At 42.6% G+C, this 15,106-nt stretch overlaps 1 protein-coding gene across 1 annotated transcript in view; it reads right to left on the reverse strand.

The window, feature by feature from the left end:
* Positions 1 to 1,717: 1,717 nt before the first annotated feature.
* The window catches only part of RHOJ (ras homolog family member J), a 76,711-nt gene continuing 63,322 nt past the window's right edge, over positions 1,718 to 15,106 (reverse strand). The window contains exons 4-5 of the mRNA XM_073349899.2: positions 13,246 to 13,341; positions 1,718 to 11,489 (exon numbers count right to left, since the gene is read on the reverse strand). Of these exons, the coding sequence (XP_073206000.1) occupies positions 11,343 to 11,489; positions 13,246 to 13,341 (243 nt within the window). The 3' untranslated portion in view covers positions 1,718 to 11,342. The remainder of the gene's footprint in view (positions 11,490 to 13,245; positions 13,342 to 15,106) is intronic.

Genomic DNA, 15,106 nt, shown 5'->3' on the forward strand with positions numbered 1-15,106 from the left:
CTGACTCGGGCTCACAGGGCTCAGGCTGAGGGTCTGTTTAACTGAAGTGTAGACTTCTGGGCTTGGGCTGCAGCCTGAGGTCTGGGACCCTCCCACCTCACAGGGTCCTAGAGCCCAGGCACCAGCTCGAGGCAGGAAGTCTACACTGCAATTAAACAGTCCCTTAGCCCAATCACGAGTCAGCTGGCATGGGCCAGCTACAGGTGTCTAATTGCAGTGTAGACATAGTCTTAGGTAATCCTTTGGAGACCAGGTGCAGGGGGCGACATGTAACACACACTGAACAGTGGGTTACATTAAGTTATGGATAATCATGCTTCACATGCCTGACAATTTCATCAGTGAAGACTCTATGGGTCCAGTCCTGCAGACATAACCCAGATAAAACAATCAAACCAACAGCCCATCAAATTTCAGTGAGATCTTTCACTGGGCAAGAACGGTTGCCTTGGGTCTTAGCTGACTGCTAAGGCAAAGGCTGGTGCTCAGTTTCCTTCCACTCTTCTGTTCATGCAGCACTGAGAATAACAGAGGAAACTACATGCAGTAAGTAAGAAAGTAAGCCTTGCTTTAAAAACAAAACAAAAGAGATGTCCTCGCTGCCCAGAGGACAGGGGTCAAGATTACAACTAGTCAAAAAATGATCATTGAATTTTTTTTTTGTTGAAAAACAATTATTTGGCTTTTTGACTGGATCTTTTTGTACAATTTTCCTTTTGGTCAAAATTTTCTGGGTTCTGATGAAAAACCAGAAACCAAAAGGTTTTCCTTAAAATAATTTCTATTTTTGGATTTTTAAAAAAATCAGTTTTTGGTTTATGAAAACCAAAATATTTTACCAAAAACTGATTTTTTTAAACCAAAATGGTTTTAGAAAGCTGAAAATTGTTTGCAAGATTTTTATTTAAAAATGAAAAATAATTGTCATGTTAAAAGCAACTCTAGTAAAGATGCACATCTACTTAAGAAACTGCTTTTAAATTCTGGACATGCACGTAGGTCAGGAACAGCTTGCTGGGTACATAAGCAAAACTGACTAACTTAAAATAGTTGCAGCTATGATGGGGGAAATCAGGGTACATCTATACAGTAAATAATCTTCTGCAGAGTGTCTCTAAATGTTATATGGTGAGCTGTATAAAAATACCTCATTACAAGGTCACTGGAGTATCCTTGGCTCAAATTCAGCCCTAGTGTGATTAGAACTGAGGATGGAATTGGCTCAACCTGTCTATCTGCTCAAAGATTTGACAGCCTTAATAAAGAAGACAGAAAATAGGGGAAATTTGAAGAGATGTTTTCAAATGCACTCAGCATTGGCCTAATTCAGCTTCTATTGAAGTTTTCCCTTGAGGTCACTAGGAGCAGAGTTAGGCCAATAAGTAAGGCTGCGTGTCTGTCACGGAGGTCACAGAAATCATTGATTCCGTGACTTTCTGTGACCTCCGTGACTTCTGTGGTTCCAAGCCAATGGGAGCTGAGGAGCTGGTGCTTTTGGTAGGAGCAGCGCACGGAGCCCCCCAGGCTTTCCCTTGCCCTAGGAGTTGCAGGCACACTCTAAGCCAGGTAGGGAGCCTGCGAGCCCTGCCAAACCCACCCTCCAGCACCAGTGGGGGTCCTGGGCCACCCTCCAGCACCAGCAGGGGTCCCAAGTCACCCCCCCAGCACCTGTGACACCCCCAGACCGCCCCCCCTCCCCAAGCACCTGCGTCCCAAGTTTTAGTTAGAGGTATATAGTAAAAGTCATGGACAGGTCATGGTTACTGACCTGTCCATGACTTCTACTAAAAATACCCGTGACTAAAACGTAGCCTTACCAATAAGAAGCACTTTTGAAAATCCCATGCTAGACTCTTTAGTTAGAGGATTCAGATGGAGATTGCTATACAGACCCCTCCTACCATACACAGACTGTTGTGCAAAGTGATTCTTTCAAGGGGCAGTAATTACTAGCAACATTTTATAATATTAAAACAGAACTTCAAAACTCAAGTGGCCTTGTCCTGATTTATGCCCAGTCATATAATGTTTGCATGGCTTGGAATATAAAAACTAGATTTTGATTAGATTTGTTAGTTCTTTTTCTGTTTCTAGTAAGTTTCATGCTGTGGTTCCTATCACTACTGTGTTTGGGATTGCAGTAGTAGCCTGGAAAGTTTACCTTTGCACCCATGATTCAGAAAGTTTTCACTGACATTAAAAACAAATATTGAAAGCATTTCTATCAATAGCAGCTATTGGATTCTCCCTAACCTTTTAAAAACTTAATTTTGGGGGCCCAAATTTACTGGTTGTTGTCTTTGCAATGTGACTTTACAATTCTGCTCCAGAAAATTATAATGATATCTTTGCCTAAAATAGATATCACACTTTCACTGCATTCGTTACCTAACTGACTTTTCTATTCATTTTGACTATGCATAAAAATTTCCATGCATATTTCATTTCATTATTTTCTGTGATAAGAATGGAGGTTGTAAACCAGCAACACGGAAATCAATGGAAGTCTTCCACTGAAGTCAGTGGATCCTCATTCCCTCTAGAAAAACAATTTGCTTTTGTTACAGATTCTTTTCTTCATTTTTACACAGTACAAATACATCTAGAAACGGTCTTTGATCTCAATTGTTTTGAGCTCGCTTCCTGGTAGAAGAGATGCTGCTCCACTCCAGCTCATGCTATGAAGCTAGAAAGAGTTCAGTCGTTTACAGCTGTAGGAAGCAGATGAAACATGACAGAAATCCCCTGGGACAGGGCAAAATTTTACAAAGGCTAAAGCACGTGCAGCTAGGCACATGTAATCTACTGTTTTATGACAGGTTTCAGAGTAACAGCCGTGTTAGTCTGTATTCGCAAAAAGAAAAGGAGGAGGTGCCACAAGTCCTCCTTTTCTTTCTACTGTTTTATGTAACATGTAGCCGCTGTGTTGCTGAGAGTGCACGCTGCATTGCTTTCATGCTGCAGTGCAAATGTGCTTTCAGACCAACCTGGTTTACCCTGAAAAGAATCAGCAACAATTCAGTTTAGTTTTCAGCTGGTAAGTTCTAATACTATGAACAAGGAGCCATCTGTTCCCTCTTTGTAGTAAAAAGGCTAAGAGCTACACCAGTATTACACAAAGCTGAGCTATGCTAATTAATGGGTATCATCCCACCCAACTAGGAGAGAGTTTGCAGGCAGCAGCAGCCAGCAAGACTATAGAGAGCCAATGAAGAGCTTTTCCTGCAACGAGGGCATGTGGATTATGGAAATGGCAGCACCGTTTTCTAAGAACTTGACCACACTGAGGATTTGCCCCAGCTACTGCCATTGGTGTTCACACAGTGTAGCTACACGAGCAACAGCCGGTCCTCTAAAAGTGAACTACTAGACACCCCAATTTGCACCAGTGTCATTGAACCTGGTTTCAAGCAGGTCTTAAGCTGCTCCAGTGCACATGGTGGTTATAGCCTATGTTAGGGGTGTGCATTGAAACAACTACACTGCTGGCTGCCACCAGTGGTTGAAATCTCCAGTGTAGACAAGGGCTGAGAATTTCAACATTGGCTAGTGACTATGGGTGCTTCAATTTCTGGGGGTCCAACTTGAGAGATCTGGGAGGAGCCTGATTTTCAGGGTGGGGTGTTCAGCACTTTCTGAGCATTGGGCCCTTTAAGGTACCCAGAGTTTGAAGCATCCGCACTTAGGAGTCACTTTGAAAATCTCGGCCAAAATGAAATCGACACTGCTAGCCATGTGAGATGAAGTACAGACGCACCCCACAGACGAGCAGATAAGTCCCTGAATACTGAAACATCCACTGTATAGGTCTGGTTCAATGCAATGATGTGGAATTTTGCTCACTGCAAATGAAAGCTGCTCAGAGCAACGTGAAGATGTACGTTTCTGGAGTAATTTGCTTTGTTTTTTCTGGGTAGCATGCAAAGGGTTTGGCTTTGCCCTGCCTCTCCTCCACATTTCTTTAGCCCACCCCTCTTTCCTGGAGTTTGCGGATGTTTTGTGGGACCATTTTGGGTGCTGTAGGTTGATTGAGTACAGTGCCAAGTGGGCTTCTGGATAGGATTTGCGGGAAGGGCTTATTGGCAGTTGATATTTTTTTGTCACACAAGCCGCCAGAGTATATGGCCCAAGGTGATTCACTGATTAGCTAGAAGGGGTTTAATTAAAAGGTCTATGCTACACGAGGACCGTCAACTAAGGGCCAGATCCTGCCACCCTCACTGACATGGAGCAATACCTTACTACACAAGCAGGGCATGGGTCTCCTTGAAAAGTGAGGCTCTACTCAGTGTGAGTAAAGGTGTAAAATCTGGCCCTTTAGGAATGGAATGTAGGAATAAATCTGAGCCTTGCCTAGAGCTTAGTGTTGATTAGAATGCAATATAAAGTAGCAAGACCCAGAGTCACATGTCGTACTGATAGTTTTGTTACTTAATGAAATTAAATGACACTTAAAAAAGAAAGACAGAGACATTTCGATGAGAGACACTGATCAAGCAAACTTCTTTGGTGTTGAGGCATGTCTTTCAGGCACCTGATCCTGCTCTTGTTGAACTCAGTGGGAGTTTGGCCACTAACACCAGTGGGAGGAGGCATGGGCCCTAGGGCTTCCTTTCTTAGCTATGTTAATCTTTAGCATCTAATTCCCAGATTATTAACAATGCAGGCTTTCAGGGTCAAATCCAAAACCCACTGAAGTCAATGGAAAGACTCCCATCGACGTCACTTAGCACCGGATTGGGCCCTTCTTGAGAAAAATATTTTGTTTCTTGATCTGATATAACAGCTTGTTCTTTACAAGTTGCATGGTAGCTGTGGCGGTAGATATTTAAAAGGCAGAGCAATGAGAGGTGTGCACACTCACTAGGGCTAGGACCTACAGGGCAAAAGGGAGAGAGACATAGTGGCTCTGTGGAACCTGTTACTGCCCATGCACTACAAGGGGTGGTATGGCACAAAAGATTAAGGGTGCTTCTTACACCCCCTTACTCCATTGCACCAGCGTGCAGGGCCAGCCACAATCTGACCCACACTAATTCAGTAGCATCCTCTCCTACATGACATGACAGGAGAACAGGCAACATGGGCAATCTTGTTAAAATAGATCACAGAAATATCACTAAACATATTGTATATGTTGTTGAATTTAGGGCCTGATTGGAAGCCCCTTGAAGTCAACTGAAAGGAGCCTATCAGCATCAGTGGCTTTTGGATTAGGCCTTTAAATATACATGTGTAAACATTTTTCTTGTAGCTCCTCATTAGATACCCCCTTGGCACCTTTAGGCTGAGAGATCCAAAGTTGACTAAGGGAGCTGAATGCCCAATTCAGACAGTTCTGAAAATCTCAGCTTGTTTTCCAGTCCAGGCTGCGTGCCCCAGGCTTTGCATTCAGTTTTATGGACTTAAGAATGGTTAGATGTTAAGAGTGCCAAGCTTAACAAAGTTTGTCGCTGGTGGCAGCTTGGTTCAGAATTGCTCCAGTAAAAATCATAATTAAGACAAAAGCCTTCTTCCAAATTAACTAGAAAAGCTCTTGAATTTTATTAGGCTGAAGAATTTTCTCACCCCTGAAGAAATTTCTCATGCAAGACAGACTAGCCCTCCTATCCGCCGGAATATATTTTGTTTAAGTACTAAGTGCCCTATCCTACATTACATATATATACATAACTGAGGTTGACGTCTATGGAAGTCCTGTAAGCATTAGGATTGTTTGATCAGACCCAGTGTGACAACAGAGCATCCATTTATTGGCAGGCACCGTCAAAGAGCTCACCACGAAAATTTTTGTTGGGACCCTATTTACATTTTAGTTATTAATTAAACCAACTCTTGATAGAATATGTAGGTTTAAAAAAAAAGCCCAGGCTAGGATTTAGCACATTCCTTTTAAGATCTGAAAGCATTTGAAAAGATAATAGGCTATTAACAAAAGTAGGTCAGCCAGAAACGGCTTTGACATCAATTGAGATAAACTATGATCATTGTCAAATGATTTCTTGGAGTAGTTTTTACTTTTTACTTACTCTAATAAGCTTTAGAATAACATTATGAATTCAGGGCCTGATTTCCAGGGGGCGCTGCAGGTGCTTGGCACCATAACATCAGGTTGCTGGTCTACAGCTTTTCGGTAGGGCAAATGTTTATTGTTTCTGTTGTTTCTAATGGTGCTTGAAAAATAAGCTGATGTTTCTATTCATTTCCGTGTTTCTACTTTAGAACCATCAGTGGTGTCACAACAACTCAGGGAATAGTCTTTGCTCATCCGTTCATAGTCCATCTGCTGGCACTGTAGCAGAAAAGCACAAGGTACTGTAGGCCAGTTTTCAAAGGTCATTCTTAACTCTGCCCACAATATTTAGAAAGGGCAACGGCTTGTGCCTCTGCAACTCACGTTCACCCATGCAAGTGGAGCTCCTTCCCTCAAAAATACATAGTGAGTTTTACAGCTGGGAAGTTACCCGGCATAGAAACGTGCACTCACAAATACAGTCGGTGGGGAGAGGGGGCAATTAAAGAGGCCTTTTGAAAATTTGGCCTTGTAGGGCCTACATAAACTCTGGCTATATTTAAAAATTTCTTTTTGAGGGCAGGGAATTAAAAAATTCGTAGAATCCAGAGGCCATTTCTAAGTGGATTGTTACCCTTTGAGGGTAGGTAAAATTTTGGTCATAAGCAGCTTGAAAGCATCTCTTTAATTCACAGTTTTATCACCTGGCAAAATTGATTTTCTTCACTTTATAAGTGCAAAAAAAGTCTTGCCTTGCATTAATTAAAATATTTTTTTCATGAAGAATAATATTCCTCCATCTACTTCCTCTACTATGCAATGATTTGTACAGAGGTCTGTAGTTTTTAATATATGAGGATATTAGCATTTTAGCATCTATTATCACAGTATTTAGTTTCCCAAAATTACTGCAGTTATATTGATGATATAATTGGTAATTTAATTTCTGATTTAACATGCCTATCATATGTCATACCATCATTATTAACAGGCATCATTGATATTAAACAGCAGCAAACCCCACCATGCAATTATTTGTGGTTTCCTCGGAGGCATGATGGGAATGATATATTGCACTCTTCCAATGTACTCATTATTTTATGATAAGCTCAGTTGTCAATCTAGAGTTTTAGTTCAATTTAGAGGAGCTGTAACATTATCTGGCAGATCCAACCTTAGGGCATGTATTGCAGTACAGGTGAAAGAGACTTGGCCCCCATTTTTCCCTTACCCATAGACTCATAAGTATGTGTATACTGTATATCAACTCAATTCCTGGGGAACGGAATAAGCATGCCATCTTCCATTGAAATCAGTGGCAAACCTCAGTGGGGTCAGATTGAGCTCTAAACCCTTGATACGAAGTCCTTTGAAATAAATTGATGGGGGAGGGGGCTTTTGTTCATTTCATGGGCATTTGGGTCAGGCCCTAAGTCAATAAAATATTCCCCAAACATTTCTATATCCAGTCTGCTCCTAGCTTTCCTGCTGCACCTCTGATACGTGGGAGTCCAGTGAACCCACTGCCAGACATGCCACCCGCAGCCCAGCTGCACTAGGAAATTAACACATTCACCTAACCGAGACGCAAACCGCAACTCTTTTCGTACGGAAGAAAATGGCATCGTCTCCGGGCTTGCTTCCTGGTCTGAGCTATGTTTCCCAAACTTTCTGTCAACATATTCTAGGACAACCCCTTTGACAGGATGAAACAGGAGCCAGCATGTTCACTAGGGATACTAGACAAATTAGAGGATCGGGGCAAAAGAAAGCTGATGAGGTTCAACAAGGACAAGTGCAGAGTCCTGCACTTATGATGAAAGAATCCCATGCACTGCTACAGACTAGGAACCGAGTGGCTAGGCAGCAGTTCTGCAGAAAAGGACCTAGCGGTTACAGTGGACGAGAAGCTGGATATGAGTCAACAGTGTGCCCTTGTTGCCAAGAAGGCCAATGACATTTTGGGCTATATAAGTAGGGGTATTGCCAGCAGAAGGAGGGACGTGATCGTTCCCCTCTATTCGACATTGGTGAGGCTTCATCTGGAGTACTGTGTCCAATTTTGGGCCCCACACTACAAGAAGGATGTGGAAAAATTGGAAAGCGTCCAGTGGAGGGCAACAAAAATTATTAGGGGACTGGAACACATGACTTATGAGGAGAGGCTGAGGGAACTGGGATTGTTTAGTCTGCAGAAGTGAAGAATGAGGGGGGATTTGATAGCTGCTTTCAACTACCTGAAAGGGGGTTCCAAAGAGGATGCCTCTAGACTGTTCTCAGTGGTAGCAGATGACATAACAAGGCGCAATGGTCTCAAGTTGCAGTGGGAGAGATTTAGGTTGGATATTAGGAAAAACTTTTCACTAGGAGGGTGGTGAAGCACTGGAATGCGTTACCTAGGGAGGTGGTGGAATCTCCTTCCTTAAAGGTTTTTAAGGTCAGGCTTGACAAAGCCCTGGCTGGGATGATTTAGTTGGGGATTGGTCCTGCTTTGAGCAGGGGGTTGGACTAGATGACGACCTTAGGTCCCTTCCCACCCTGGTATTCTATGAATCTATGATATGTACCCCAGGTGTAAGGCACACACCAGATTTTCTTTAGCATCTCTGACTTACTGCAACTTCATTTTCAGTAATGTCCACGGACAGTGACACAATGTTTATCACAATTCAATTGTGCAATAATTAAGGTTAAGATTCTGTCATCGGTATTTTTACTAAAAGTCAGGGACAGGCCATGGGCAATAAACAAAAATTCATGGAAGCCTGTGACCTGTCCCTGACTTTTACAAAAAATACCCTGCAGGGGCGGGATGGGAGACAACAATCAGTTCTGCTGGGGGCTGACCTCAGGTCTCTGCTCTGGCCCTGCTGCTGCTCCTGCGGCAGGGGCTGACAGCTGGAGCTTCAGCCCCAGTGGGGCTGACTCAACCCTGGCCATTGCTTCAGCCCTGGGGCTGCTGCTTTGGTGGCCCTGGGGCTGACTGCTGCTCCAGCCCTGCCCTGGAAGAAGTCCCGGAGGTCCTGGAAAGTCATGGTATCAGTGACCTCCGTGACAGAATCATATCCTTAGCAATAATATAGCAAAAGACACTTATTTACCAATTACCATGGCTAACCATCCCTTGTCTTGGAGATAATGGGTGACCTGTACTGATATAAATGTTTGGCTTCTGATCCTGCTCCTATTAGAGTCAATGGCAAAGCTTAAATTAGTGTCCGTAGGATTGTGGGCCCTTGAATTCTAAGTGAGTTGCATTTACTAAAACAGAAATTGCTTCATTTACCCTTAAGTTACAGCCAGTACGTTCTAGCCATGCACTTTCCACTGATTTTAATGGGTGCCGTGCAGCTGGAATTCAGAACAAGGCTTTTACAATGCAATGACAACGATCTCATATCGGAAAACCTTCTATAAATATCTGTGTAGTAAAGGATACTGTCATCATCACTGAAGTCAGTGGGAGTTTTGTCTTTGATTTGCAATGAATGTGGGATTGAACCTTATATCTATGGTGTTGCTTACTTTGGGCCGAATACTACAGTCCTTACTCAAAATCCCACTGAAGTCAATGGGAGTTTTGCCTGAGTAAGGACTGTAGGATTGGTTCCCTAATCTCCCGTTAATGGCAGAGGCTTTCTAGCTGCCCCTCTATAGACACAAGCACTGTACAGTGCATCCAAAGAGGAGAATGCTAGCTGTTCCAAAAAAACGGTGGGTAAATTAATACTTGGGCTGGTACTTTGCTGGTGGGAGAGGGTGCAATTCCATACTAGGTCTGGAAACACTGACTCTTGCAGTTGCTTTTTTCAGGGAGTTCCTTTATAGGTCTAGAAACATGGATTTGCTGGCATTGTAATTGTATGCCCCGGAGAGGTACAATCAGAAATGAAATCCATAACAAGACAGCTACATGGGCATCTCCAAGGCACCTGTAGGCAGATGTAAGTAATAAGACACCCTCACAGTTCACCACCGAGTGTCTGTGGTATAACAGCATCTTGCTGTGATGCGCAAAACAACAGGCTCCCTGGAGAAGCCTTAGCAAAAAGGCACACAGCAAAGAGTGCTTATTGTCAGCTTTCATTCCCTTGAGGTTCAGGCTTCCTGTCTCCATATTACATGCTGCAGCACATCATCCTGCATATTGTCTGAAAGAAAGTTCCTGAGTAGTCTACCCACACTATACCTTAACTGCTATTTGCAATAATGAATATGGAAGACACAGACAAAGCAATGAATAGCAAATAGAGGACTACAGTAAATAGACATGTTTAAAAGTCCGCTCAAATGAATAGCTTTACACAAGATCATTTCTAAAAAACTATTTCAAATAATGCAACTGGATCATTATAAAGCACTTCAAATCCGTGTGACTTTGGCTAGTTTGTTTTTGTTTTCATCCGCTGGGTGAGATGTGGAAATGCACCCAATCTGTAGGTTAAATTTATAATACTCATGGCAATGCAACACCTCCCTGCTTTTTTCATGTCAGTCACAAGATTTTTTGGTGATCTGATCACTTTGTTTCTGCAAATTAACGCTACAGTTTTTCACTTCCACTGTTCTCCCTCATCCAGCTTCTGAAAACCTCCTGGCCCAGCCTGGACATATTCTGTATAAAATAGAGATATTTGTCATTTCTTGTAGTAAAAAGAACATTTCTTCAATCTGGAGGTAAATACTGATCCATTTTGATGGCTTGATGCTGTAACATGAGTTAAATGGCTGGGAATTGGAGTCATTATTGCTTTGCTTTCATGTCATTTTAAACAAACTAAAGTAGATCCTGAAATTAGTGAGTATCTTATAAAGAAAAGTAATTTGAAAGTATATCCTATAGATAACGTCTATGATTACATATTAAACTCCTAATGATTTCTCTGTGCTTTCAATCCATTCATATTCAATTCTTAAGTATTATAAATTTATACTTTTGATCAATTCCTGCTTAAGGCCACAAATGAAGTTTTTCTTGGTGGTTTTACAGTGTCTTTAAAGTTTTCAACACAGCACCCTAACCCTAACCCTAACCTGATTCAGAGTCAGCCATTAGCAGACATCCTGTTTTATACTGGCTCAGTGCATACGAGCATAGTGTGGGAACAGGCTGCCTACAGCTCTATAGGATTAGGAAAGCAAATAGACATTAGCTGGCTAACATGTTACAGCCTGAGGTTTCACAAAATTGAGGAATCCGATATGGTTTAATTGGACCCCTTTCTGGTCATGTTCCCCATTTCAGTCTGTGTGTGATGCTCATTGCCATTCTAACCTGGGGGGGTTTAGTTGAACAATAGCACTGTCCTGCTTTGCTTTTCAAGTGACTTCATACAACTGTACAGCAGCTGTGGCATGTCACGCAGCGTTTCTTCTTTTTCTTAGGGTGAAAAATGGTGAGGATTGCTTCATCGAAGACTGTTTTAAGGCCTTTCTGTGTCAGGGCTGAACATTCCAAATAACACTGCGCTCCAATCTGAAACAGGAGAGAAAGAGAGAGAGGGGTATCATAAATACACAGTTTGGAGAAGAAGACAATAGGACATGTTTGTGACCTACAGATCCTGTTGTCCTCACGTGCACATAACTCCCTGATATGGAGTGAGCCATGCCTTTAAAATGGATTAAAGTCCTAGCTCTACCTTGGGCCTGGCTCTCTCTCTGATCATGGGACTACCACAAGGCCTTGTGGGACAGGAATTGAGAATAGATGCCAGGGCACTGTCTCAGTACAGAAGGAGAAGTGGAGGGAGCAACAGTTTGCCGGTGGGGCTGGCCAGGAAGAGGAAGCGCCATGTATGCCGGCTGAGATTTTGTAGGAACTCTTTCACTGCATAGGGGTTCCTCTGAACAGAAGAAGCTGGATCTCCTGGGTTTCCAGGAGGCATTGCATGGATCTCAGAGTTTCCAGGAGGCATTGGCTCGGGTGCTCCCTGGCAGTGTGGTTGAGTCACTTAACATAACTATCCTTAGCTCCCCTTCCATGCTCTTGGCCTACCCTATCAAACTCCACAGAGATGAAGCCATTGCAGAGGCGCGTCTACAGGCTCAGGGTGATTGACAGGGGCATGCCACTGAGTCAAAAATATCCTCCCGTTCTGTGGGCACTTGCACACATGCAGAGTGGACCTTGAGCCTGCCCATGGAAATGAATTTGGATAAATGCAATTCCTCCTGCTTTTAAGCTCTGCTTGGCCTTTTAGAACCCTCTGACTAAATATCAGCATAACCAATATGTGCAGTGACTAGTTGGAACGTGCTCGTGTCTGAATGCAGATGTTGCTGGCATTGACGTACGTACGTATTTCATGTTCATTTCTCCATCCCTTCTCCTTACCCAGAGCAATTATACATTATGAACTGAAAAGAAGATCCCATAAAATAGAGGGCTATGGGCCTGAGTCTCATTTACAGTAAGGCCCCTGTACGTAGCTGTGTAAAGTGGCCTCAAGTGTCTAAATGAGAATCAGGCCGGATGTGTTTGTATGGGAGTGACTAAGAGTAGAATTTGTCCCATCATGATTAGCCCATGTAGCACCAGAGAGAATACATCTGAGCTTGTTATTTTAGACGAGCTTTTGTATCCATCTCCTATATATGAGTCTTAGCTAAAAAGCTGGATCCAAACACACTGAAACTTTGGGAGAGCTCCAGTCCAGATGAGAACTTTCCAGCTCATTCCCATCTCTGCAGCCTAAATGCAGCTTCTGTAGGTTACGATTCATTTTTTTTTCCCAGTGACTAATGTTACTCTGCCAAACACAGATGTAACATTTTCTCCCAGGAGAATCATAGAATGTCTTTATAGGTTAATATAAATGAATAACATCCACAATGTACAGTTTGTTTGAACAGGATGTGTAAAACAACCTGTTATGTATCCATTTTGTTACGACCAAATATGGTGAAATGTTGCAGTGGCTGATCCTAAATCAAACCTAAAAACATTAGATGTTTCATTACATTCAGATGTCTCATGTATGGAGTATGCTTGTTATATACCAGAGATTTATTAGTGGGATTGCAGAACAATCAAGGTAAGACTAGAGACAGGCTTAAAGGTGCAAAATCCAGTGTGTTTGGAGTGGAAGTTTTAGTTTGGGCCCAAGTTAGTGAAAATGGAGGAAAAAATGAAAGCATTGGATTTGAGTGAAATATACAGAAACTAAAGTTATGGCCAAACTATCCTGCAGCCTGGGTCCTAACAATAGAGTCATGCAAAACAACGATACCTCTTTAGCCAGCTTCACTCCATGTTCGTAAGTGAGGGGTTTCTCCTTCATATAAAGTAGTCGAGCCAAAGTTTTGGGATCATCACGAAGATCAATCTAGCAGTAAAACACACACAGTGATAAATACAACATTCCTGTGGATGCGTTGTCTCCACAGCCCCATGCTAGAATGAATATTTCAAGGACACTCCCATTTATCCCCTATTAGAGAGACCTTTTTTTTTAAAAAAAAGTGGTTCATAATATATTTCTCTCTCTCTCACTGTGTGTGTGTACATGCATGTGGCCTCAATGTCTCCATTCTAGTTTCTGGTCAAAGCAGAAAAGAGAGAAAACAAGATATTGTGTAAGAGTCTTATGGGATTAATTCTATCCATTAGAGCTGTTTGGGAATTTTCCATCAATGTTTTTGGATGGAAAATGCAATTTCTGCAAAACTGAAATTTTCCTGAGGAAAATGTTGATTTTGCAGATTTTGTTTTGATTCTCCGTTAAAATTAAGTATTTAGTTCTGGGTCAGTTTGCCCCAAGTGAAACATTTTGGTTTGTTGAACTGAAACAAAACATTTAATTGTGGGTCACTTTTATATTAATCTCTGACTGCCTCAACTGCAGTTGTTGTTTTTTTTTAAAGAGAATATGAGTTTTTACGCCATAGTACAGATGGACTAAGTAGCATACTGATTGTCCAGTGAAATGCTATTCTGCAAAACTGCCTCCAAAAGATCTTGGTATAAAGGATTGAACGTATTTCTAACTCACCATTATTTGCAACACCCTTTTAGAAGTTTGAAAAATGTTTTCCTCATTTGGCAAACCTTGATGATTTAACTGGGAATTGGTCCTGCTTCGAGCAGGGGGTTGGACTAGATGACCTTCTGGGGTCCCTTCCAACCCTGATATTCTATGATTCTATGATTCTATGATTTTTCTCCAAATATTTTTATAGGCTATACAAAATTTTTATATTTTTATACACCTTCAGTTCCCACCAAAGGGTGTTCAGTGCTTCTCAGGAGATGCTTGGTACCTTGCAGGATTAGACCCTCCACAAAGAGTGTGTGTGTGTGAGAGCTAGCTGTTGCTGCAGAACTGGCCTAGCTGAATCTCATAAATGTTTTGGCTACAGAGTGATTGATTTTAAAAACACAGCTCTGCAGAATGTATCCACCTTAATGTGACCATTTGACAGTAGGTCAGAGCTTATGCTTACGCCATTTAGCAGGAGGGACCCTCTGAGTTGGGGATGTCCGATGGAGGAAGGTTACGACAACCAAAAATACAGGTCTGAACTGGTGGTAATGTGCCTACTACTCTGCTCCGCAGCTTGAGAGTGAATAACAATAATAATTGTTCTGGGTTGGTTCAGTCTCTTTCTCCCAAGAAGAGGAGATCCTTCCTTTGGGAGAGATGTTAAACCTCATGCTTCAGGGCCTAAGTCTATCTCCAACTAGTAGGGATCAGGTGTGGTGTCTATCTCCACAGGTGTCTATCTCCAACTATTAGGGACTGAATGTGGTGGGTAGATTATCCCACATCTGTGTCATGGCCCACAGGGCTCAAACCCAGAGCCACAGGATTCACAGGAGCAGCCATGCTTCAACCCTCCTCTTGGTAGCCTGCTGACAGTTGCTTACCCAGGACCCATGAGGCCCAGCCCCAGTTTGAGGATCCTCCTCTGAGGTCCTATTGGTGGAGCCACAGAGCAGCCGATTGGCCTGCTGACCCTACTTAAGCCAGCAACAGGAACAGGAAGCTGTCTGAACAACTGGGATCCAGCCTGCTCTGGACTGTGTGCTTCCTGCTCCTGTGGGTTGGCTTCCTGGCATCCTGACCTGGCTTAGCTCCTGACCTCTGACTT

The sequence above is a fragment of the Lepidochelys kempii genome, chromosome 6 (genome assembly GCF_965140285.1).
Source record: "Lepidochelys kempii isolate rLepKem1 chromosome 6, rLepKem1.hap1, whole genome shotgun sequence".
Classification (NCBI taxonomy): Eukaryota; Metazoa; Chordata; order Testudines; family Cheloniidae; genus Lepidochelys; species Lepidochelys kempii.